At 60.1% G+C, this 24,100-nt stretch overlaps 4 protein-coding genes across 5 annotated transcripts; all 4 read left to right on the top strand.

Moving 5' to 3' along the window:
- The first annotated feature begins 139 nt into the window (after nt 1-139).
- Nucleotides 140-4,853, top strand: PSME3 (proteasome activator subunit 3). The gene is made up of 11 exons (XM_061477666.1): nt 140-266; nt 717-749; nt 1,049-1,111; nt 1,585-1,689; nt 1,989-2,037; nt 2,631-2,743; nt 3,372-3,440; nt 3,658-3,725; nt 3,877-3,931; nt 4,157-4,243; nt 4,639-4,853. The coding sequence occupies exons 1-11, from the start codon at nt 225-227 to the stop codon at nt 4,717-4,719; spliced, it is 765 nt and encodes a 254-aa protein (XP_061333650.1). The 5' UTR covers nt 140-224; the 3' UTR covers nt 4,720-4,853.
- Nucleotides 4,854-9,181: 4,328 nt separating this feature from the next.
- Nucleotides 9,182-11,538, top strand: LOC133281806 (membrane primary amine oxidase-like). Its single transcript, XM_061477649.1, has one exon. It carries the CDS (start codon nt 9,591-9,593, stop codon nt 11,235-11,237), a length of 1,647 nt encoding a protein of 548 aa, XP_061333633.1. The 5' UTR covers nt 9,182-9,590; the 3' UTR covers nt 11,238-11,538.
- Nucleotides 11,539-13,007: 1,469 nt separating this feature from the next.
- On the top strand, nt 13,008-17,532 carry AOC3 (amine oxidase copper containing 3). 2 transcript variants are annotated; one of them, XM_061477640.1, is made up of 4 exons: nt 13,008-15,143; nt 16,147-16,432; nt 16,625-16,754; nt 17,212-17,532. In XM_061477640.1, exons 1-4 carry the CDS (start codon nt 13,574-13,576, stop codon nt 17,494-17,496), a joined length of 2,271 nt encoding a protein of 756 aa, XP_061333624.1. In that variant the 5' UTR covers nt 13,008-13,573; the 3' UTR covers nt 17,497-17,532. The 2 variants fall into 2 exon arrangements, with proteins under 2 accessions (XP_061333624.1, XP_061333625.1); XM_061477641.1 differs by lacking the exon at nt 13,008-15,143 and adding an exon at nt 15,511-15,919.
- Nucleotides 17,533-18,442: 910 nt separating this feature from the next.
- LOC133281802 (membrane primary amine oxidase-like) lies at nt 18,443-21,950 on the top strand. Its single transcript, XM_061477638.1, has 4 exons — nt 18,443-20,325; nt 20,404-20,689; nt 21,010-21,139; nt 21,290-21,950. The coding sequence occupies exons 1-4, from the start codon at nt 18,756-18,758 to the stop codon at nt 21,584-21,586; spliced, it is 2,283 nt and encodes a 760-aa protein (XP_061333622.1). The 5' UTR covers nt 18,443-18,755; the 3' UTR covers nt 21,587-21,950.
- Nucleotides 21,951-24,100: the final 2,150 nt, after the last annotated feature.

Here is a 24,100-nt window from a genome sequence, read left to right as displayed (position 1 = left end):
CGGTCCTGTCAGGGGTGTAACGAGGGGCGGCCATTTTTAACGTGAGCAGCCAGGACCTCGGGCTCGGCGGCGGAGGGAGAGTGCGCGGCCAATTGGCGGGCGCGCCGCGTGACGTCAGTTCCGGTGGTTGGCGGCGACGCCGGTGTTGGGGCAGCGGCAGCGCGGCCCCCGCGGCATCCCCCGGACCGGAGCGGACCGGACGCTCCCCGCCCGCCGCCGCCGCCATGGCCTCGCTGCTCAAGGTGGACCCGGAGGTGAAGCTCAAGGTGCGCACCCCGCCGGCGGCCTCCCCCCCTTCTTCAGCGCCCCCGCCGCGCGGGCTGGGCCCGGGCCTCGGGGCGGGGCGGCCTCACGCCGCCGCCGCCGCTGCTGCCGCTGCCCGCTGGTTCCACCGCGGCCGTTGCACGTGAGGGCGCTGAGCACGGCCCGGCCGCCGCCGCACCGGGAGGGCGGGCGCTGGCCCAAGCGAGGTCTGGAGCCTGCCCCTCCGCGCCCGGTGCCGCCGCCGGCCCGGTGTTGGGTTCTCCTCGTGCCGATGGATGGGCCGCTAGGGCCCGGCCCGCGCAGGCGGAGCAGCTTCCGGCGCCCCCGGCAGCGGCCGCTCGGTGCCCAGCGGCTCGGTCAGCTCCCGGGGGTCCCTCGGAGGGCAGGAGGCGCCCCCGAGGCGCTCGGTATGGCTCGGGAGTGACTGAAGTGCTGCTTTTCTCCTCCTGCAGGTGGATTCCTTCAGGGAGCGGATCACAAGCGAGGTGAGGGTCCCCCCCCCGTATTGCTGCTGGTGGGATGGGGACAAACCCATCGGGTCCATGTCCCCGAGAGACCTGGCTGTGGTCTGAGCCTCTCCAGGAAGCTCCGCAGCCCATCAGCCACCAGCCGTGGCGAGGGGCTCGAGCCTCGTGCTCTCCTGGCCCGTTCTCACCCTGCCTCAGTGTGGCAGCAGCCACAGCACTCGTGTTCCCTGCTGCTTCCTGCCTTTGGACAGTTGGGTTCCTGCTGTTCTCTAGCGGTGGGAGCTGTTTCCCATCGTTGTCTGTGCTTTCTCTCTCAGGCTGAAGACCTGGTGGCAAACTTTTTCCCAAAGAAGCTGTTAGAACTCGATGGGTTCCTCAAGGTGAGATCTTCCCATCTCCTTTTTCACCTCCAAGCTGAGCGCTGATAGCACCGTGGCAGGCCCTGGCCTCTTGTGTCTTTCGCTGTGTCGCACGGGGGTGAAGCTGCAGCTCAGTCGCTCGCATGCATTTGAGGGCTGTTGGCTCTAGAGGGGGTGCTTCCCCTTGCAGTTTTCTTTGTGTGATCACCACATTTATCTTTCTTACATGTTTTGCTACGCGGGGCTGTGCTGTGCTCTCACATGGCTCCAGCCCTGCAGGCAGTTGATAGCTTTGATCCAGGCTGGAGCTGGCACGCTGCTCTTGGGTGGAGGGAGGGCTCCTCACAGGCTTATTGTTAGACCCTTTCTGTTTCATTTGTCCTTATTTTATAGTTGGATACGAGAGAGAGCTGGATCTTTTGTCTTCTCATTGTGTTTGGTGGGACAAAGTTTCTTCACTCATAATTAAATAACAAATCTGCTTTATTTTCCAGGATCCTATCTTGAATATTCATGATCTCACTCAGATCCATTCGGACATGAACCTCCCAGTGCCTGACCCAATTCTTCTCACAAACAGCCACGATGGACTGGATGGGGTAAGGTTACTCTCTTGGCTGTGATCCCTGCTTCTCTTGATTAAAACTGCATGGCTTGCCCTGTGCTGGAGTAGGTATATTCTCACTCAGTAAAAGGCCATGGCTCTCCCAAAGGCTCTTAGGAACTGCTCTGGGAAGTCTGCTGAAGGCAGTACTGTGCTCTGCAGACCTTCTTGGCTCTTAAAGAAGGATGCTTAGATCCAGGAGCGTAGCAGAGGCTCTGAAGTTTCCCTTGGTTCCTTTGGGACACTGCTGTAGCTCCCGAGTAGTTTGTGAGTAAAACATTTTGTATGTTTTAGCCAAATATGAAAAAGAGGAAGCTGGAGGACCGCGAGGAGACCTTTCAGGGTAAGAGTCCCCAAGTCCCTTGTGTTGCTGCTTGCACCCTGAGCCAGTGCACCACGCCCTGGGGATATGAAATGGCACGAATCCCACTTGCCCTGTCCTCACAGCAGCTGCTGCTCATGCAGGCCTGTCCGCACGACCTCTCCAAGGTTGACCCACACTTCTGTTGAGGAGGAGTCAGGTTCCAGCTCTCAGAAGCATAATTAGGACTTCTCTGATAGCCACAAGTAGTACTTGCTTGAGCTTGGCTTGCTGACAGAGGCAGCTCATCTCCCTGTGGCTCTCCTTGTCTGGAGGAAGACACCAGGCTTTGGCTTAAGCTGAGGCACAAACAGCTCGCACACTTGGAGCAGGAAATCCCTTGTGCCCAGGCTCAGCAGCCTGGAGCTCTCCAGCTCCATGTTCTCTCTTCTTCCCTTGTGGTAACTGCTGTCATCCCGTGTCAGATCTCCCCTTCCATGCACGTTAGCTATAGCTTGACTCAGTGTCCACAAGCCTTTGCAGGAGATCAGATGCTCAGGTGGACCTTCGGTGTGATCCGCTGCTGCAGCTCTTCCTGTGTGTCCTGATGAGGTGTTTTTCTCCTCTGCTGGTAGGTACCAAAGTGTTTGTGATGCCCAATGGGATGCTGAAGAGCAACCAGCAGCTGGTGGACATCATTGAGAAAGTGAAACCAGAAATCAGGCTGCTTATTGAGAAGTGTAATACGGTGGGTATGAGCACTGGAGCCAAGTGGAAGCAGGAGGATGGAGGCAAAGCTGCTCTGGGTGGAAGGAGCCGACCCCTCTGTACTCTGTGGATGAGGAAAGGCAGGATTTGTATTGCAGTGGCTGAGAGTGGCTGGGGGTAGGTGTAGGGAAATAATCCTAGAATCCCAGCTCGGAAAGGACCTCAAGGATCATCTGGTGCAACCTTTCTAGGCAAACCGTGACCTACACTAGATAGCCCAGCACTCTGCCCAGCTGAATCTTAACAGTGTCCGGTACTGAGGACCCCACCACTTCCCTGGGGAGATTATCCCAGCAGCTGATAGTTCTCATTGGGAAAAACTTCCCTGTGTCCAGCTGGAATCTCCCCAGGAGTAACTTGTGCCCATCACCCCTCCTCTCCTCCATGTGAGTCCTTGTCAAAAGGGGGTCTCACTCTTCTTTGTAGCCACCCTTTAAACACGGGAATGTGGGGGTGAGGCCTTCCTGGAGCCTTCTATAGGCTGAACAAGCCCAGCTCTCAACTTTTGATCATCTTTGTGGCCCTTCTCTGGCCCCCTCCATACCTTTTTGAGCACGGTCTCTGTGGAGGTGTCAGTATTGATCAGTGCTGTGATCTCTCCACCACAGGTCAAAATGTGGGTGCAGCTTCTCATTCCCAGGATAGAAGATGGAAACAACTTTGGTGTTTCTATTCAGGTGAGGCCCTGCTGGCTCTACTCACTGCCCTGCTGCAGGAGGAGCTGTGCTCCAGGGACAGGGATCTCTTGGCTTCCTCTGAATCTTTCATTTGATAGTGTTCACTCAGGTGTTAAAAGCCCAGCCTGAGCTTGACATGGCACTGCTGAGACGTGCTGCTTGCAGAGCCCTAGTGAGCAGTCTCATGCAGCCAATGACTTCCTCCTCTTCCCTGCAGGAGGAAACAGTCGCTGAGCTTCGAACTGTGGAGAGTGAGGCAGCGTCCTACCTGGACCAGATTTCTAGGTAGGCATGCAAGGACAAGCCTTGTTTGTGGGAGCCCCTTGGGAAAGGGAGGTGCTTGGGGAAGGTCCCCCAGCTTTCCTAGGGCAGCTTGGGCCTGAAAAAGATCTCGGTGCTGTTAATCTGACCTTTAGTCTCTCCCTTTTCTTATCAGATATTATATCACAAGAGCAAAATTGGTTTCCAAAATAGCTAAGTACCCTCATGTGGTAAGTGAGTGGGGAAGTGGAGATGTACATGGTACATGCTGCTGCTTTTGGGGACTCTTTGGGCCACTTCATCACTGTCCTTTTTGGGCTGAGGGTCTTGGGAGGGGCAGGGAGGGATTGTGCAGGGATGCAGGACATCTGCATTAGAGGAGAGCAGTTGAAGGGGTGGGGGGGTTCCCTTGGTGCTGGGGAGGCAGCGCTGGGCTCAGCCTCTGCTCCCTGCAGGAGGACTATCGCCGCACCGTGACCGAGATCGACGAGAAGGAGTACATTAGTCTGCGCCTGATCATTTCAGAGCTGAGGAATCAATATGTAAGTGGAAAACTGGAGCTTGCCAACAGGAGAGAGCCCTTGTGACCCTCCTGCCCTGCCCTTCCCCTTGGGGTACACCCGCTCCTGCCTCCTCCCCGCTCTGATGAGAGGAACTGACTGTCACCTCTCCTGGGGGTGCTGGTATCTAGCACCTCCTGAGCTCTCCCTGCAGCCCAAGCTATCCCTGGGGTCCTTAGAGAAATCATTTCTGCGTTACATGTGGTGACTTCTGCACAGTCTGGCTGGAAGAAGCCCTTAGACTGGGGATGCGACTGCATGCAAGGGATGAGGGTAGTGCCAGCGTGAGCTATGCTGCTGCTTTAACCTGGGCTCGTTGTGAAGGCTGAATGCTGCATCCCCTCACCCTGTCTGAGGCCTTGTCTCCCTTTTTGCAGGTCACTTTGCATGACATGATCCTTAAAAACATTGAGAAGATCAAGAGGCCTCGGAGCAGCAATGCTGAGACCCTCTATTAAGTGTCAACGTTTGAACTTGAGAACTGTTCAGTCAGCTAAAGACCGTCATTGCCTTGGTTTGTTACGTGACTATCGAGATGGGAAACTGGCTGGAAATAGTATCGCATTCTTAGTTAAACTCTAAAGAAACTCTTGCCTAGTTTTGTGATTGGTTTTGTTCAGGTCTCAGGAGCTCTCCCTCCCTCTAGTAACTGGTACCGAGAAGGCCGTGCTGCTTTGGGGTGCCCTAGAGGCTGCTTTGGAGTGAGAGCACCAGCCAGGCAGGAACATTCCTTCATGCCTTTCTTCCTACCTGAGTAGGAGCGACACTAGAGACCAAGCCCCTGTCCTGCCCCATCTCTTAGCTGGGGTCTCTGGGAGTGGGGCAGACAGAGCATGCTGGGGTGGTGGTGCTGTGGGGGAGAAGCTGGCTCTTTGCTGCTGGGCCCCTCTGCTGCTGGTGCTCTGCAAGGACAGGGGAGCCTGCCCCTCCTGGTCCTGGTGCTGCTGCCCGCTCTGCCCTCCTGGCTCTCTCCTGACAGCAGAACCTGCCCCATGTCCCTCTGCCTTGTCAGTTCTGGCTAGATCAGTGCAGAGCAGCACAAGGTGGTGCTTGAAACTCAGCTGGTCACTGTCCCAGCTGGTCAGGAGCTCAGGTGGCTTCTGCCCCTGGTTGTGATTGGACTTAGAGCCCCTTTCTTGGCTAAACCCAACGTTATTCACACACATCCTGCTGCCCCTTCAGCATGAGAGGAGGGGGGGCCGGGGTCCGATACTAACTCCTGGTAGTCTCCACACGTGCTCAGGCTGAGCCCCGCTGTCCCCTGGCAGTGCTCCCGTGCAGCTGGTGCTTGGGGTGAGGATGGCTGGTGCCCACCTACCTGGTCCCATGGCAGACCCTGTAGGCCTTCCCCTGCAGAGGGCATGCTCGTGTGCCTGGGGGCTCCTCCGGGACGTTTCATGGTCCATTACAAACCCCTTTGGGAATGACTGGTTGTGTTGCATCAGTTTCTGTGTGTGGCAAATGGGCCCAGAACGCTGCAAGCTCCAAAATTTTTCTTATTTATAGTATTTCTACTTAAGTCCCCTCTTCAGGGAATGTGAAGTCATTTGTTTCAGGAACCTCACTGTTGCCCAGGTCTCGCTGTTACACCTGTATATTCTCATTGTGCAGTAGCCTTAATAGTTGTGTTCCCCCCATTGTAACAACAGTGACAAATGGAATGAATTCTCTCCCTTCCCTTTGTTTTTTACTTAGTTTCTTTGTTTCTTCTGCTTCCACCTCTAAGAGCCGTGGTGTCTCTTGCTGGTTTCCCAGGGATTTGCCCCGAGTGTGGAGGGCTGCTGGCCCTTGCTATAGACTCTTCTGTTGTTGTTTGTAGTAAGTCAACTCTTAGTCTTCCCGCTAATAAATGCTCAGTAACAAACCAACTGCATTCTGGCTGCTGTCTGGGAGCAGCACTTCCCCTTGTGTTTGTATTGATTCCTTTTGAGTTGTTGGGCTCTCTTTGCCAGATGAACGTATGTAAACTTTGACCATGTCAAGAAATTAAAATGAGGTACTTGGAATTCTTCTAAGGTAGCCCCTTGTGTGTGATGCCGAGCTCCCAGGCTGCGCAGGGCCAGTGGCTGTGCCTTTCTCACATCCAGTTGCTCCTTCCCTGCATTCTCCTCGTGCCTCTCTCTGTTGTAAATGCTCTGCACTGCTCTGTAGGTTGTTTCTACTGCAGCTTGCCTTTGGCCCCACGGTTTTGTGTTTGAGCTGTTCTGTCCCACCTCAGCCCAGTGCATGGGACTCAGGCACCTTGTGTGCTTTGTGTGTTGTCTCCTTGAGACTGCAGCATCCATTGCTGCGTGTGTTTCTTTCCTCTCTTGCCTGCTCCGTGCATGTGGTGCCAAGGAAAGGGCTGTCCCTGGCCTCTGTGTCTCCTGCTGGGGGAGGCTCAAGGACACGCTCCTGCCTTCCCTGTGCTGCTGGGGCTGGGAGAGTCCTGCTGGTGCCTGACAGGCAGGAGCTGGGCTGGAAGCCAGGAGCAGGGGAGGGTTTCTTGTCCGTGACCCTCACCCCTCAGTGCAGGGGTTTGTGCTCTGCTCTCCAAGTGGCACTGCGCTGTTGGGGCTGTTCACGGGTGACAGCCCAGCTCCTACACGGGGGCTGTTAAACTCTGGGAGGAGAACAAAGGCCCAGCAGTTGGGTGCAGACGCTCCCATCCGCGGCCGCCGTGGGGAAGGGTCAGGCAGTTCCCGCTGTTCTGTTGCACAGGAGCTGACCCCGTGAGATGAGGGAATGGGAGTTTTCCAAAGGCTGAGGTCTGGCCCGGGGCGTGCTTCAGCCTTGCCTGTGTCGGGAGCGTTGGCACAGGGTTCCCTGTGCTGTTCTCTCCCAGGTGTCTGCCAGTTCCAGAGTGTCCGCTGCCTGTCTCTGGGGTCGGTTTCTATAGATGGGAGAGGCTGGTGTTTGCTCCCTCCATATCTCTGTGCGAGCAAACTCCCTCCTTGCTTTGTCTGGGAGATGTCTGCAATTATCAAAGGCGCCAATGGGCAGTGTCCAAAAGAACTGGGAGCCAAAATAAACACCAGGAGGAGGATGTGAATTCTCCCCATCAGGTGTGGGCCGGGGCGAAGGGCATCAAACGCCATGAACCAAACAAGTCATGAGCAAGTTATGCTGCTGTTTGAGAGACATGGCTTAAGCTGCCTCAGGCTTCTTTTGGAGAAGGTACCACGAGCATCTCAGTGATGTGGCCCTTAAAGATCCTTGAGTGCTTCCATCAGGAAGGTATCGACATGGGTTTCCTGGCTCTGCAGGCTCTGGTAGTTGCTCTGCTTCCTGAAATTCCTGCTGCAAGATGTAGGTGGATTTAGGGCTGTTCCGTCCTAAACGTTGCTCCCAGCAAGTGCAGGCTGATTCTTGTGTTGCTTTAAGAAGCTTTACAAGTCCTCATCTTGAGAAGCGCAGCAGAAGAGGACATGGTTTGATAACGGGGTATCAGACATGCACCCATGGCACACACCCTGCAGCCCCGGGTGTGTGCCGTGCGCTGGTTTGTCGTGGGGATGTCATTCCAGGTCAGGGTTTCTCTTTCTTTTCCAAACCCCGACGTGCACAGACCCAGGGCTGTTCCCACCCTTTATTTTCAGACGTCTCCCAGGCGAGCTGCAGGGTTGAGTTGTGATTTGTGGGGCACTCAAGCCTGTGGAGCTCATCCAGGTCTTTAAAGTACTGCTGCGCTGCTTAGAAAATGACCGTCTGTAATTGCAGCCTCTGCCTTGACCTTTAGGGACTTGGGATGCAAAACCAAGAGGCAAAGGGAAAACTGGAGGCTCTGCTCTTTGTGTCAGTGTGAGCACTGTGCCTGTGGCCTCGGGGGCTTGTGCATCCTCTTGGCTCGGCTCTGTAGGTGTGTGTTGGTGCAGAGCACTCGTGCAATGCTGGGTGAAACAGATTCCCTGTTCCAGGCTTACATGGAAAGGGAATTTTTCTTTCAGGCCTAGCCCCAAGTAACCCTCAAAGCCTTGAGAGCATCCATTGAAAGACTTGACTTGGACATCAGCGCATCTTTGCTTCATCTGTGGCTGCTCAGAGGCATTCTGCCACTAGAGGCCAGTTGGGGAGAGCAGGGTACCTCTGAAACCTGCAGCTGCTGCATCCCGTGTAGCCAAGGCTCTGTCCTCATCCGTCCCATCTCTCCCCATCACTTGTGTCCGTGCCCTCCTCTGGCACCGGCGCCACGTGCACCGGGAGCCGTGGCTCTGCCGGCGCTGGCGCAGCGGCCGGTGAGGCAGCGATGACACATTGCTGGCAGGGAACGGGCGTGCGTGTCCCTGCCCTGCACAGCTGCAGCCTGGGCTAAAGAAGGCTGAGGCTGCCTGTGGTGGTGAGGATAATGGAGCGTGTCCTATGGCAATGTGGCCTCCTGCCTGCCAGTGTGGTGTCTGGTGAGCACGGCCGGGAAGCTGTCGGGGGGGAGGATGAGAAGGGCCAGGGTGAGGTGAGGTGAGGCTGGCAGCAGGAGTGGAAATGTTGGGTTGAATCTCCAGCCATGGCTCTCTTGGATGCCTTCCGCTTCCCAGCACCAGCGGGGACAGGCAGGGATTGGAGCGGTCTGACCCCCAGCCTCGGGCAGGATTGAGCCCCAAGCCCTGGGTGCCACAGGTTGGGGTGGCTTTGTCCTTGAGGGAACTTCTCAGGAGCTGCCCTTCAGTCGCCTGTGAACTGGAAGCAGTGAGGGCTTGTTTCAGTGGAATGAATGAGTTCATGGCTGCTCGGAGGTGCAGACTGAGAGCTGGTTGTTCACAGCGCACCGGTGCCTGAATCTCACCCTGAGCTCCCTCTCTCCGTGCCTGCCAGAGCTGCTCCGGTGCTACACAAGTGATGTGTTCTCCGCAAAGGCTTCCGTGGGGAGGATTTAAGAGAAAATAAATAAAAAGCCACTGCAAGCTCGGGACGGGGCTGCCCGGGACCGTGTTTACAAGGAGGAAACGCGACGAGTCGCAAAGAGGTGGAATTCTACAGCATGGCAACAATTCCCAGCTTGTCAGAGCCGGGCGGAGGTCGCAGGCACCTCGGGCTGACGACAGGAGCTGCGCTTTTACAGGCAGCCGCAGGAAGCGAGCTTGGACTGAAGGAGTAACGGAGTTCTGTGGAGCCTGTCTGAGTCACTGACCCTGCATCTCCACTGCTGCCTTCAGACACTGCTCGGGGAGGACACAGGAGGCTGCAGAGAGAGATCTGCCCTTTCTGGTCACCACCAAGCTCGGATCTCCTCCCCTGGCCTCTCCCAGTCCTTTGTGCTCACCCTGCTCACCCATCCAGTGCAGCCTAAACGGAGAGAGGAGCAGCTGGAAACCCAGCTCCGAGCTGCTGCGAGGGCCCAGGGACCAGCGGAGCCATGAACGTGAGAACCGCGCTCGTGCTCCTGGCTCTGGCTTTAGCCACTGTGTTGGCGCTGGTCTGTGTGCTGCTGAGCAGGGGCAGGGCTCCCGGTGCCTGCCCGCACCGGCCCCCGGCGCAGGAGGACCCCGACGGCGGCCACAGCCTGGTCTTTGCGGACCTGACCCCCGCCGAGCTGGCCCAGGTGGTGCGGTACCTGCGGGGACACCTCGGGCTGCGGCTGGTGGACGCCGCGCGGGCAAAGCCCTCCGACAACTGCATCGCCTCCGTGGAGCTGCAGGTGCCGGCCAAGGCAGAGGCGCTGCGGTTCCTGGACGGGGCGGGGGCTCGTCCCCCCCGCGAGGCGCTGGCTGTGCTGTACTTTGGGGAGCAGGCAGAGCCCAACGTCACCGAGTACGTGGTGGGGCCGCTGCCGACGCCACTGTATCACCGGGACGTGACGGTGCGCCGGTACGGGGGGAAGGTGCCGTACCACCGCAGACCGACGCTGGCTGTCGAATACAAGCAGCTGGCCGGGTTTTTAAAGAGCCAAGTGTTCCCCACAGCTCCATCCTTCATGCGCCAAGTGATGGAGTACGATGGAGGCAGCCTCGCAGCCCTGACGGCCGCTCCTCGTGGGTTCCAGTCTGGAGACCGCATCACCTGGTTTGCCTTGTTTCAGAACGTGAGCGGGTTCTTCGTGCACCCGGTGGGGCTGGAGGTGCTGGTTGACCACAGCAGCCTGGACGTGTCCCGCTGGGCGGTGAGCAGGGTCTTCTACAACGGGCAGTACTACGGGGACATGGTGCAGCTGGAGAGCGCCTACGTGCAGGGTCGCATCAGCGTGGAGAAGGTGAGGAGAGCGCTGCGGGACGGGGACTTCTCGTCCATGAAGCCGCGGGCGCCTCGGGCCGCGCCGTTCCCTTTGCAGTACGAGCCGCAGGGTCCCCGCTACAGCGTCAGGAACAACCACGTCCTCTACCAGGCGTGGAGCTTCGCCTTTGGCATGAGCGTGAGCACGGGCCTGCGCCTGTTTGACATCCGACACAAGGGGGAGAGGGTTGCCTACGAAATCAGCGTCCAGGAGGCCATGTCCGTGTACGGCTCCAACTGCCCCGCAGGGATGTCCACGAGGTACATGGACGGCAGCTTCGGCATCGGGCGCTACACCTCCCCCTTGGTGCGAGGGGTCGACTGCCCCTATTTCGCAACGTACCTGGATGTGCACTTCCTGGCCCATTCTCAGGTCCCTCAAGGCAGTAAAGGTGCCATCTGCATCTTTGAGCAGAACCTGGGCTCCCCGCTGAGGCGGCACTACTCCAACCTGCAGTCGCTGTACTACGGGGGGCTGGTCAACTCCGCCCTGGTCCTTCGGTCCATTGCCACCGTAGGCAACTACGACTACGTGTGGGACTTCATCTTCTACCAGAACGGGGCCATTGAAGGCAAGGTCCAGGCCACGGGGTACCCGAGCTCATCCTTCTTCTACGGGGATGGCCTGCGGTACGGCAATAGGGTTTGGGACCGCACGCTGGGTACGATGCACACCCATTTCATCAACTATAAAGTGGACTTGGACGTGGGAGGTAGGTCTGGGTCTTCCTTTACTGCCTGCCATTATCTTGGTAAACCCCAATGCTCTGGGGGGTTGCCCCCTGTCTGTTGACCCCCACCCCCCAAGTAACATCTGAACTCTGCTTTTCCACTCTCCCAACCTCTTCTTTCACTGCAAAGTCATTCCTATGCATGGAACAGCCTGCTGAGGTGATGGAGTTGGAGGCAGTGGGAATTGTCTGGGAGCTGCGTGTCCAGGCCAAGGAAAGTATGAAGGTAGCAGCTGCAAAATGTTTGTGTTTCCTGGAGGCCTCCGCCTGGCACGGGGCTCGTTGCCATAGGCACGGCCCCGTCTGCAGCGCTGGAGGTGGGAACCAGCTCTTTGGTGCCCGATGCTGCTCCGGTAACTTGGGGAAGTCCTTTTGGTACCTTGAGTGCCGAGCGTGAGGCAGGCAGCAGGACCGGTGTCCTGCGGGGCTGAGCTCGTGCAGCTCCCTCCTGCTCCTCCTGTGAGCAAACACCGGTAAGCTGCACCCCAAGCCCCCGGCTGCGGAGTTCTGTAGGGAGCCAGCAAATTCCCTTTGCTCCTGCTCCGAGTCATGGGTTTTGGCTGCGGATCCCTGCGGAGTTCTGGGAGTGCAGGGAGCCGCTCGCTGCTGCCGGCGCTGAGCAGCGCAGTGCTGGCGTCTGCCCTGCGAGCCTCCAAGGGCTTTGCTTCCCTTTAAAGGCCATTGCAGCGGGTGCAGGCTGGGGAGGTGCGAGGGCAGCGCTGGTGGCGTTCGGGGTTACTGAAACCTGCTCCTGTGAAACGCAGGGGGAAGAACGTTCGGCATCTGCACAGGACCAGAGGCTGCGGCTGCAGCAGAGCGAGGGGGAATGCAGCTCCAGTGGCTGCCGCTGCATGCGGGAGTGATGTGCATCCAGTGCAGCCGCTCCAGCAGGCTCTCTGGTACCCGCCTGCGGTGCCGTGGTTTGTGTGGCCCTGAAAGGAGCCGCTGCCGTCGTTACAGCCGGGAAGAGGCTGGATGCTGGTTCCCTCCCTGTGAGTGAGGCACGGAGACGTGCTAAGATCCAGTTCCTGCATGGTGGCGATGCTCTGCTCCGAGCTCTGCTTCCAGACCCGCAGCCCCGGCTGCTGCAAAACGCTCTCGAGAAGAGCTGTGTGAGAGCCCAGACCCATTCCCCAGCGAGGGAGGGGAGCCCTTCCCCAGCAGCAGGGCTCAGCAAAACTGCAGCACAGCAACAACGGGGCATCTCCCACAGGGGCTGCTTGCATCCTCATCCGAGGCTGGTGTGGGACCTACAGGGGAAAAGGGTGAGGATGGAAGTGAGAATGAAAACTGAAACTCCTGAATTAACAGCATCACAAGCGTGCTGAGTTGATCCAGTGGTTGCAGCCTCAGCCTGACCCTCCCATCTGTGCCTCAGACTGGCCCCACCGGAAGGCAGTGACATGGACCATGCTCCTGTGCTCCATCCTTGCCTCTGACGGAGCATCGCTGCCGCCTCGCACGGGGCCACAGTGGGAGCAGCCTTGCAGAAAGTGGTGCCCGTGCAGGAGCAGCCTCCTCACGCTGCGCCGGGGTGGCCCTGAGCCCTGCTCGCTGCTCTCGATCGTGGGGTCAGGAAGGCGGAGGTTTCCTGACAGAGGCTATTTCTGTGTGGGACAGCTTCTGCCTGAGGATCACGTCCTCTGGAGTGCGGCTGGGTTGGCTGAATGGGGACAGATGTGTCCCGCTGGTCGCCCTTCAGCCTCTGCTCTTCCTGCTGCAGCAGCTCCAGGCGCTGCCTCTCGCCTGTGCTTGCTCCCAGGGGTTTGGTGGGCGCTGCCCGTTCTCACCGGGGAGCTTCCTCCTGTCTCAGGTTGTGTGCCCGTGGCTGGAGCAGCCGAGCCCCTTCCCGCAGGGCTGGGAGGGACAGGGAGTGGGGACAGGGAGAACTGGCCTGGGGAGGTGCCGAGGAGCTGCAGGTCCTGGGCTCTCCTGGAGCACTGGTTCCTCATGGAAGCAGGGCTGGTCCCAGGGCACTGAGGTGCAGAAGGACTGAGCTGGCATCGCTTCCCCCCATGGCATCGCTGCGCTCCCACAGGAGAAGGGATGGGGTCTCATGGGAGATGCTGCAAGAAGCAAACGGCCCTTGGGCAGGCAGAGGATGGGGCTCTGCGGCGTCGCCCTGCAGCAGAGAAACCCATCAGGAGCTGGGGTGTGAGTCAGGCACCGGCTCCGTGCTGGCTTCCCCAGGGTGTCTGGGGTAGGGAGGAAACAGGATGAACTGGCTGGGACCTGTGATCTCCTCTCAGCCCCATGCAAGCTCCAGGCTCCATCCCCACCTCAACGAGACGCCTTGACGCCCACAGATGGCAAAGGGATTAAGAGCCTGCTCTGCAAGAGAGGGACGTATCCTGGATGCTGCAGCCGAGCCCTGCTCGTGGGCTCTGCGCTCGGAGAGATGAACCCCAGACTGCTCTACGTGCTGCTGGCGGGGGCCGCCGTGGTGATCTTGGCTCTGTCCTGCGTGCTGCTGAGCAGGGGCAGGCGGTCCCCTGGCTGTGAATCCCAGCCCCGCACTGAGGAGGAGACGGGATCAAGGAGCCAGAGCCTGGTCTTTGCGGACCTGACCCCCGCCGAGCTGGCCCAGGTGGTGCGGTACCTGCGGGGACACCTCGGGCTGCGGCTGGTGGACGCCGCGCGGGCAAAGCCCTCCGACAACTGCATCGCCTCCGTGGAGCTGCAGGTGCCGGCCAAGGCAGAGGCGCTGCGGTTCCTGGACGGGGCGGGGGCTCGTCCCCCCCGCGAGGCGCTGGCTGTGCTGTACTTTGGGGAGCAGGCAGAGCCCAACGTCACCGAGTACGTGGTGGGGCCGCTGCCGACGCCGCTGTATCACCGGGACGTGACGGTGCGCCGGTACGGGGGGAAGGTGCCGTACCACCGCAGACCGATGCTGGGCAGTGAGTATGAGCAAGTGGGAGCTTTCCTGAAGACGGTGGCATTCGCTGCAGCCCCGACCTTTCTGAAGGAGGTCCTGGAATACGACAGCACCAATGTGGTGTTTGAGAGCGCAGCCCCTCACGGGTTCCAGTCTGGAGACCGCAAGTCCTGGTTCGCCTTGTTTCAGAACGTGAGCGGGTTCTTCGTGCACCCGGTGGGGCTGGAGGTGCTGGTTGACCACAGCAGCCTGGACGTGTCCCGCTGGGCGGTGAGCAGGGTCTTCTACAACGGGCAGTACTACGGGGACATGGTGCAGCTGGAGAGCGCCTACGTGCAGGGTCGCATCAGCGTGGAGAAGGTGAGGAGAGCGCCGCGGGACGGGGACTTCTCGTCCATGAAGCCACGGGCGCCTCGGGCCGCGCCGTTCCCTTTGCAGTACGAGCCGCAGGGTCCCCGCTACAGCGTCAGGAACAACCACGTCCTCTACCAGGCGTGGAGCTTCGCCTTTGGCATGAGCGTGAGCACGGGCCTGCGCCTGTTTGACATCCGACACAAGGGGGAGAGGGTTGCCTACGAAATCAGCGTCCAGGAGGCCATGTCCGTGTACGGCTCCAACTGCCCCGCAGGGATGTCCACGAGGTACATGGACGGCAGCTTCGGCATCGGGCGCTACACCTCCCCCTTGGTGCGAGGGGTCGACTGCCCCTACTCGGCCACCTACATCGACACGCACTCCCTGTCCGAGAGCCTGAGCCCCAGCAAGAGAAAGGATTCTCTCTGCATCTTTGAGCAGAACCTGGGCTCCCCGCTGAGGCGGCACTACTCCAACCTGCAGTCGCTGTACTACGGGGGGCTGGTCAACTCCGCCCTGGTCCTTCGGTCCATTGCCACCGTGGGCAACCATGACTACGTGTGGGACTTCATCTTCTACCAGAACGGGGCCGTTGAAGGCAAGGTCCACGCTACAGGGTACACGAGCTCATCCTTCCTCCATGGGGATGGCCTGCGGTACGGCAATAGGGTTTGGGACCGCACGCTGGGTACGATACGCACCCATTTCATCAACTATAAAGTGGACTTGGACGTGGGAGGTAGGTCTGGGTCTTTTCTCTCCTTTGAGCCATCTCTGAGTACTTTTAGACTCCTAAAACTTGACGGTTTTGGTCCTTACCCAGTTTTTTGTTTCCATGTGGATGGGGGGTGTGCTCCCACAGACCTGCCTCCCTTCTGTTCTTAGAGCAATGAGAAGCTGCTGCGATGCAGGGATGGGTTCCCCCTCTGTCCACTGCAGTCACCCCTCGGTGCTGTGCAGATCCAGTCATGCCCATGCTGGTGCCTTCCCATTGTGGGATGGGTCCTTCCCCTCCTGCCCGTGCACAGCCCCTGCCCCTAGCCCCACATGATCAGGGTTGATCAAGCTCTTCTGTGGTTTCATTCCTGCTTCCTGGAGCTGCCTTGGGCTGTTTCTGCTGCTGGTGTGTGATGGGGCACAGGGGCAGGCACTGAGCATGCGGCTCTGCTGCTCAGAGCAGCAACTGGAGCAGCAGCTCCACTTCTCTCTGTCTTTGCCACCTTGTCCCCGGCTTCATTTGCTCCTGAGCCGCTCCTGTTGCTCTGAGCCTCTGGCCCATCCCTTTTCTCTGTGGGAAGACCTGAACTGTGCAGCAGGGCTCCAGTTCTGTGATGTGCAAATGCACTCCGAGCCTGGGCTCTTCCTGGTGCTTTCCAGCTGCCAGGGCTCATGCTGATGAGCATAAACACGGTGCCTGGATCATGAGGTGCTAGACTTAATTAGGGTCTGCTTGCACTGGGAAGCAAACCTGTTCTTCTGCACTGGGATGGGGCTCCCCTCTGTCTCTCGCAGAGGGTGAGAGTCCCTGTGGGTGGTGGTGTTGCCTGGGTCAGACAAAGCTAGAGCCGTACAGAAGTGCACCCAGCATCATGGAGCACTGGAGCTACAGAGCTGTAACTGCTGTCCCGGGCAGGAGCCGGTGCTCAGAGCCTGGGGTGCAGGTAGTGAGGCTGGGGAGACGTCCATGGGGAGCACAGGGGACTGCAGGGATGCTCCTCGGTGACTTTGCTTTTGCTTCACAGGGGTGAAGAACTCCCTGGTGGCCCACGACATGGCCTTCGAGATGGTGCGGGCTCCCTGGAACCCAGAGCAGCAGATAGAGCGGCCACGGCTCACCAAGAAAGTCCTGGACACAGAGGACCAGGCTGCCTTCCGGCTCCAGGCAAAGCTGCCCAGATACATCTACTTCGCAGCCAACAGCAAAAACAAGTGGGGCCACCAGCGCGGCTACAGGATCCAGGTCACCAGTTCTGCAGGGGACCATGTCCCCGAAGCCAGCTCCATGGAGAGGGCCATCAGCTGGGCAAGGTCAGGCTGCTCTGAGCGGGGCAGCAGGCTCTTGGTGATGCCCCCGGCCCCACTGTTTGGGAAAGGTGTTCCTTGATGGGGAGGACCAGGGAAAACGCTCTCCTGGGCTGGGGTTGCTCCATGGGAGCAGGGGGTTGGGTTTAGCTCTGCCCTGTCCCAGAGCACTGCTCCCATCTCTTGTCTTCTCCTCAGGTACCAGTTGGCCGTCACCCGTCGGAAGGAGGAGGAGCCCACCAGCACCAGCATCTACAACCAGAACGACCCCTGGACGCCCACCGTTGCCTTCGCTGACTTCATCAACAACGAGACCATCACCAACGAGGTGAGCCGGGGGCTGGAGCTGTGGCACCCAGCCCCAGAGCTGCCCCAGTGGGCTCAGCTGGAAGAGGAACAGCTCCGGGCAATGAGGGAAGCGGGTTCGAGCATCCCCTTTGCTGGGTATCTGGTGCTTTGGTCAGAGCGCAGAGGTCAGCGTGCAGAGCAGGAGCTTGTTTTTCCCCTATGGAGAAATGCAGCAGAACATCAGGAAAATCCCTGTGGAGCCAGAGCTTGGCTGCAGAGCACAGGCAGGGCCCTTCCTGCTGGGTGGGCCATGGCTGCGGGCAGGTCATTGGGAAGGGAGGGGATCTTCCCATGGAGAGGGGAGCTCGCGGTGTGGGAGCAGCAGGGCTGGGTCCCCTCCTGCTCTCCTGGAGCTTTCCATGGCCCCTGGGCAGGTTCTGGTTGGTGCTCTGCAGCGTTCTGCAATAACCATGGTCTTGTGGCTCTTCCCTGCCTAGGACCTGGTTGCCTGGATAACCGCTGGTTTCCTTCACATCCCGCACTCGGAGGATATTCCCAACACTGTGACAGTAGGGAACTCGGTGGGCTTTCTCCTGAGACCCTACAACTACTATGACCTGGACCCCTCCATATACTCGCACGACGGGGTGTTCTTCACCAGTGAGCAGGATTTCACGGCCTGTGAAGTCAACCCCGTTGCGTGCCTGCCCCAAACCGCCTCTTGTTTGCCCAACTTCCCCCCCTTCACCTATGATGGCTTCCAAAACACAAGCAGGCTTTAATGCCAGAGGACGGCGCTGGGAGGCGCAGAGGCCCCAGGCTGCCTGCTCTGCCTCAGTGTTTTGGGGGAGTTGTCTCAATTGCCAGTTGTGCAACGACTTCACTTTTTACCATTGCTTTAAGATAGTGCTCTGTGAAAGGGAAGCATGATCTTCCCGGCGCGGTGCCGCATGGGAGGTCCATGTGAGCTCTGTTAACTTGCTGAATTGGGGTCTGTCGCAGAGGGAAAGCGAGGAGAAAACCCTGTTCCTCTGCCCTAGAAGCAAGCGCTGTGTAGTGCCTGTCTCAGGTTAAGAGAATGAAAACGGTTCTGGTCCAGTGCTCTCTTTGAGTGTCTCGTTCTTATGACGCACAGCAGCGTCTGCTGCGGGGATGCTGCGGGGTCTCTGCTGTGTTTCCTTAACCCACAGACCAGGCTCTGGGTGTCCGGGCATGGGATGCTCCAGGGATGGGCTGGGAAGTCTCAGGGCTCGGTGGGGACAGAGCCAGGACCCTCTTGGGACGCAGGTCCTGAGCTCTCACTGCGGAGTGCAGAGGGGACCATTGCAGGGAGGGGGCTCATGGGTCCCTCTGTGCAAGCCACACAGACTTCATGAGGCCACCACAGAGAGCCCAGTGCAAGGCTCGTGCTGCTGCCGTTTGCCAGAGTGCTGGGTGGGTTCTGGAGCCCTCATCCCCCTCCTCACAGCCCTATCTATGCCAGCATCAGGAGGTGCCTCTGGGGGACACCAGCCGCTGTCCTCTCCCTCCTTCCCAGCTGCAGGACCACAGGATGCTGCAGCGCCTGCACAGGCTGTGGAGGTGCTGCTGGTGGCGGTGGGGCCGTGATGCTGTGCTCTGTGCTGCTCTGCGCACAGGAGCATTGTCCTCACGGTCCCCACTGCTGGCCTGGCTGCTTCTGTCTGCAGGGTTAAGAGAAGGAAGTGCAGGGAGATAGATTTATTTCCCCCAAGTGGCTGGCTCTGTTCTGTCCAAGGTCTGCAGTGGGACAAGGGGAGGAGAACAGAGGCAGAAGCATTAAGTGTGCTTGACATTATGACCCACTGGGGGAAGCAGAGGAAAGTTGCCTTTTATGGTCCCCAGCAACTCCTGGGCACGTCTGAGAACATCCCTCCTGCGCAGCCCAATGGGCCGTTCCCTGTCGAGCGAACGGGGGATAAACCACAAACCCCACCAAACCCAGCCCCTTCTGGTCACTGGGGAGGTTCTGCAGCTGGAAACTCGCTGTGCCAGACCGCGGGAGCGCTGAGCCTCAGCAGCCATGAACGTGAGAACCGCGCTCGTGCTCCTGGCTCTGGCTTTAGCCACCGTGTTGGCGCTGGTCTGTGTGCTGCTGAGCAGGGGCAGGGCCCCCGGTGCCTGCCCGCACCGGCCCCCGGCGCAGGAGGACCCCGACGGCGGCCACAGCCTGGTCTTTGCGGACCTGACCCCCGCCGAGCTGGCCCAGGTGGTGCGGTACCTGCGGGGACACCTCGGGCTGCGGCTGGTGGACGCCGCGCGGGCAAAGCCCTCCGACAACTGCATCGCCTCTGTGGAGCTGCAGGTGCCGGCCAAGGCAGAGGCGCTGCGGTTCCTGGACGGGGCGGGGGCTCGTCCCCCCCGCGAGGCGCTGGCTGTGCTGTACTTTGGGGAGCAGGCAGAGCCCAACGTCACCGAGTACGTGGTGGGGCCGCTGCCGACGCCGCTGTATCACCGGGACGTGACGGTGCGCCGGTACGGGGGGAAGGTGCCGTACCACCGCAGACCCGTTACCGGTAAGGAGTACGCGGACATCAATGTCCTCATCCGGAGGGAGCTGCGAAAGGCTCCGCGCTTCCTCGCCGCGTGCTGTGAGTCTGATGGGACCGAGCTGACCACCCTCACGACAGCCCCGCGCGGCTTCAAGTCCGGCGACCGGGCGACCTGGTTTGTCCTCTTCCATAGCGTGCCTGGTTCTGGCTACTACCTCTTGCCAGTGGGGCTGGAGATGCTGGTGGACCATGGGGCTCTCGACGTCTCCCTCTGGCAGCTGCGCCACGTCTTCTACAACGGGCACTACTTTGCCAGCATGGGGGATCTGGAGGAAGCGTTTGTGGCCAGCTCACTGGAGGCTGTCAGGATCCACAAGCCTCGGGCTGAATCGGTGCTGGGCTCAATGAGGCCTCGGCACCAGCCCGGCTCCCCGGGTCCGCTGCATTATGAGCCCCAGGGTCCCCGCTACAGCGTCGTGGACAACCGGGTCACCTTCCAGGGCTGGAGCGTCACCTTCGGCATGAGCCCCAGCTCTGGGCCGCGCTTCTTTGACATCAGGTACCGCGGGGAGAGGATTGTCTATGAGCTGAGCCTCCAGGAAGCCTTAGCCCTGTACGGCTCCAACTGCCCCGGGGGGATGTCGACCCGCTACCTCGATGGGAGCTTTGGCATCGGCAGGTTTGCCTACGAGCTCGTCCGGGGCCTCGACTGCCCCTACACCGCGACCTACGTGGACCAGCACTACCTGGTGGAGTCAGATATCCCCAAAACCAACCAAAACTCCCTGTGCATTTTTGAGCACGATGCCGCTCTCCCCCTGCGGCGCCACTTCTCTGACTCGCACTCCTTGTACTACGGGGGGCTGCGGAAAACCACGCTGGTCATCCGCACCATCTCCACCCTCATCAACTACGACTACATCTGGGACTTCATGTTCCACAGCAGCGGGGCCGTGGAGGTCCGGGTGCACGCCACCGGCTACATCAGCACCTCCTTCCTCCACGGCCAAGGCACTGACTACGGCAGCAGGGTTGGGCCCCACACGCTGGGGACGATGCACCTCCACCACATACACTACAAGGTGGACCTGGATGTCGACGGTAGGTCTGGGTGCCTTTGTGTGCGGCTGCGGTTCACTGCGGGCTGCGGGCCTGAGGGTTTTCCCTGCTGTTTCACAGGGCAGCTGAACTCCCTGGACACCCAGGACATGGGGTACAAGCTCCTGAAAGATCCCTGGAGCATGCAGAACACCATTGAGCGGCTGTACCTCCGCAGGAAAAGGCTGGAGAGGGAGGATGAGGCGGCGTTCCCGCTCAATGCCCCCATGCCCCGTTACGTCTCCTTTGCCAGCCCCAATTCCAATAAATGGGGGCATCCGCGCAGCTACCGGATCCAGATCACCAGCTTCGCCGGGGAGCACCTTCCCACCAGCAGCCCCATGGAGAGAGCCATCAGCTGGGGCAGGTAGGTCCAGGGCTGGACACCGGGTCCCACTGCTCCCGACCCGTGCCGGGCTGCAGGGACGGGGTAAACACCAAACGTGCAGTTTTTGGCTCTGAGAATCCCTGGAAAAGCTGCTCAATGCCATCTGTTTGCAGCAGTTCACAGGCACGAATCTGACCCTAGATAAGATTAATTTAGAGCAATCACATGCGCCAGCCCCTCCTTTTCCCTCCCTGATGCAGGCCGGAGCTGGTGCCCCGGCACGCACCAGGGATGCGCTCAGCATCCCCAGGCGGTGGTGCCCGGCATCGCACGGATGAGCCCCTCTGCTCCCTGTGCAGGTACCAGTTGGCCGTCACCCGTCGGAAGGAGGAGGAGCCCGCCAGCACCAGCATCTACAACCAGAACGACCCCTGGACGCCCACCGTTGCCTTCGCTGACTTCATCAACAACGAGACCATCACCAACGAGGTGAGCCGGGGACCCCTGCGCCCGTGGAGCCCAATGCTGTGGGTGCAGCCCCGGCTCCTGCCCCACGTGTCCCGCAGCCAGCCTGGGTGGGTGACGGGCTGAAAGGGACTCCGTGGGGCTGACGGGGTGCCCGGCTCCCCTCCTACGCAGGACCTGGTGGCCTGGATCTCGGTGGGGTTCCTGCACGTCCCCCATGCTGAAGACATCCCCAACACGGTGACCGTGGGGAACGGCGTTGGCTTTTTCCTGAGGCCCTACAACTACTTCGATGAGGACCCCTCGGTGGACTCACCCGACAGCGTCTACTTCAGCAGCGAGCAGGACCCCGGGATGTGTGGAGCCAACCCGCTGGCCTGCCCGCCCCCAGCCTGTGCCCCCCATCTGCCCCCCTTCCGTTACGGGGGGTTCCTCAACCTCAGCCTGGCCCCACTGCCTGGCGCACTCTGATGGGGAAGGGGCTGCTGCTGCCCAGCCCCTTGCGGTGTGGGGTTCTTGGAGGGGTGCCGGTGCCATGCCAGGACTGCCCTCCCCATGCCTGGGATGCTGCATGCTCAGGGTGAGCTCAGTTCTTGTTTCAGCCCCACAGCACCGCCAAACGTGGGCTCACAGCCTCTAAAGGACAGCCCCAAGGAGTGACCTCTCATAGACCGCATCCAGGATGCCACCCAAAATGCTGTGGGCTGCCCACAGCTGCTTTGCTCTTCCACGACCGGGGCTCCTGCTGCTCCCCAAGGTAGGTCATTGCACACAGGGGGACGGTGCTGGCCAGGGCTGGGCACTGCACGAGCTTGCAGCTCCCCTTGGAGCCGTGGTCCACGTGTGCCCAGCCACACTGGAGCCAGCAGCTCCGGGATGCCCAAAACATCCACCCCGGCCCCCTGGATGTGCAGCTCCGGGGCTGATGCTGAGCTGCTGCTGCTGCTGCGGCGGTGCCAAGCTCTGGGGACAAGGACAGCGCGCTGAGAGCCTGCAGGACAAGGAGCATGGGACGGGTGCTGCCCCGTGTCCACCCTTCCCCAATAAACAGGCATGCGGGTGCTTTTCTGACCAAACCAATGTGGAGCTCATGGGTGCTGCTGCCGCTTCTGTGGCTGGAGGCCAGAGCCCAGCGCTGCTGCGGGCACTGGTGTCTGTAACGGGGGGGTCCTGGCTCGGCTCTGGGGTGCTCCTGGGGTCCAAGGGCGGTGGGGCAGAGCCTGGCACCGGCCGTGCTCTTGGACCCGGGGTGTTGGCTGGAGGTTCCTGCCGGGGAATGTGGGACAAACAAGGGAGTTAATGTGTAACGGCCGGTCCGAGGTGCATCAATCGGCTCTGGCCTTGGCTGCTGCCCAGTGTGCTCAGCCCCCGCCGGCACAGGGACCCTTGCTCCCGCACCCCCCACCGAATTCCACACTATCCAAAGCTCATCCTCGCTCTACCGGGCTGGGGTGGGGACACTGAGGAGCTTGGCGAGGGTCGCTCAGCTCCAGCCTCATGTGGCTGCGGATGCCGAGTGCTGGCCATTGTGTCCCTGGGGGAATGGTGGGCATCCATCCCCTCTGCCCCCTTGCTGTGGGAGCTGGGTCTGCCCAGGGCCAAGCTGCGATGGGCTCAAGCAGCCCTGGGCATCCCCTTGGAGCCAGCCTGGCTCGCTGCAGCGCAGGGAAGGATGCTGTGCAGATCAGGGAAGGATGCTGTGCAGTGCAAGGAAGGATGCTGTGCAGCGCAGGGAAGGATGCTGTGCAGATCAAGGAAGGATGCTGTGCAGCGCAGGGAAGGATGCTGTGCAGATCAAGGAAGGATGCTGTGCAGATCAAGGAAGGATGCTGTGCAGTGCAAGGAAGGATGCTGTGCAGATCAAGGAAGGATGCTGTGCAGTGCAAGGAAGGATGCTGTGCAGATCAAGGAAGGATGCTGTGCAGATCAGGGAAGGATGCTGTGCAGTGCAAGGAAGGATGCTGTGCAGATCAAGGAAGGATGCTGTGCGGCGCAGGGAAGGATGCTGTGCAGATCAAGGAAGGATGCTGTGCGGCACAGGGAAGGATGCTGTGCAGATCAAGGAAGGATGCTGTGCGGCGCAGGGAAGGATGCTGTGCAGATCAAGGAAGGATGCTGTGCAGATCAAGGAAGGATGCTGTGCAGATCAAGGAAGGATGCTGTGCGGCACAGGGAAGGATGCTGTGCGGCACAGGGAAGGATGCTGTGCAGATCCAGGGCATGGCTCAGCACGAGGCCCAGGGGTGTCTTGGGGTGACAGCAGGAGGAGCGTGGTGGAGCATGCGGGATGCTCCCTGCTGCGGCTCCCTGCCTGCCACTGCGTGCCCACGTGCTTGCGGTGCTGCCTGGACTCTGCCCGCACGCTGACGCAGGCAGGACCGGGCAGTTCCATGCTGCGGCGACCCAGCTCGCTCCCTGCTGCTGCCCACGGGCTGGGAATGTTCTGGATGGAGCAGCGGCCCCATGTGCAGCACAGTGCGTTAGAGCTCCCACGTGCACAGCATCGCCTGCAGCTGCAGCCGGTGCCTTGGGAGTCGTGGGGACACTGTGGTCCAGAGGCAGCTGCGCACAGCTCCGGGTGCTGAGCCTGATCCAAAGCCGCCTGAGCACAGAACCCAGCACAGGGATAAAGCACCCGCAGCCTGGCCCTGCTCCTCCCATGGGAAAGCTGGAGCCAGTCTGGGGCCGGGGATCTACCTGCAGAGCAGGGCACTGGGAAGCAGCACTCACAGCCTGGCTGGTGCTGGACCGTGGGGCGGACGTGGCCTCTCCCTGCCGTGGCCCCAGTTCTCCTGCAGGGATTCTTTCCAAGGACTCGCTAATCCCCATCCCCCAGCACCTTTTGCCCCCATTTTCCGCTGTGAAATCTCCCAGGGAGAATTTATTGCTGTTTCAAAACGTTCTCGATGCGGAAGCCAAGGCTGCCGCATTCCTTCGCGCCGGGTTGAAGACCCTGGAACGAGCTGCTGTGGAGTTTGTTTTGCA

This window comes from Pezoporus flaviventris, unplaced genomic scaffold (genome assembly GCF_033815535.1).
Source record: "Pezoporus flaviventris isolate CSIRO_AGI_PZ_B2104156 unplaced genomic scaffold, CSIRO_AGI_Pfla_v1 ptg000107l, whole genome shotgun sequence".
Taxonomy (NCBI): Eukaryota; Metazoa; Chordata; class Aves; order Psittaciformes; family Psittacidae; genus Pezoporus; species Pezoporus flaviventris.
This window is presented reverse-complemented; position numbering and strand designations above follow the sequence as displayed.

Bases quoted from the DNA above. Each gene is read 5' to 3' on its own strand.
- PSME3 (XM_061477666.1), top strand. From the start codon at position 225: ATGGCCTCGCTGCTCAAGGTGGACCCGGAGGTGAAGCTCAAG. The intron at 2,038-2,630 runs GTAAGAGTCCCC...CTCTGCTGGTAG, and splicing joins CCGCGAGGAGACCTTTCAGG to GTACCAAAGTGTTTGTGATG. The intron at 3,726-3,876 runs GTAGGCATGCAA...TTTTCTTATCAG, and splicing joins TACCTGGACCAGATTTCTAG to ATATTATATCACAAGAGCAA.
- LOC133281806 (XM_061477649.1), top strand. From the start codon at position 9,591: ATGAACGTGAGAACCGCGCTCGTGCTCCTGGCTCTGGCTTTAGCCACT.
- AOC3 (XM_061477640.1), top strand. From the start codon at position 13,574: ATGAACCCCAGACTGCTCTACGTGCTGCTGGCGGGGGCCGCCGTGGTG. The intron at 15,144-16,146 runs GTAGGTCTGGGT...TTTGCTTCACAG, and splicing joins AGTGGACTTGGACGTGGGAG to GGGTGAAGAACTCCCTGGTG. The intron at 16,433-16,624 runs GTCAGGCTGCTC...TCTTCTCCTCAG, and splicing joins AGGGCCATCAGCTGGGCAAG to GTACCAGTTGGCCGTCACCC.
- LOC133281802 (XM_061477638.1), top strand. From the start codon at position 18,756: ATGAACGTGAGAACCGCGCTCGTGCTCCTGGCTCTGGCTTTAGCCACC. The intron at 20,326-20,403 runs GTAGGTCTGGGT...GCTGTTTCACAG, and splicing joins GGTGGACCTGGATGTCGACG to GGCAGCTGAACTCCCTGGAC. The intron at 20,690-21,009 runs GTAGGTCCAGGG...CTCCCTGTGCAG, and splicing joins AGAGCCATCAGCTGGGGCAG to GTACCAGTTGGCCGTCACCC.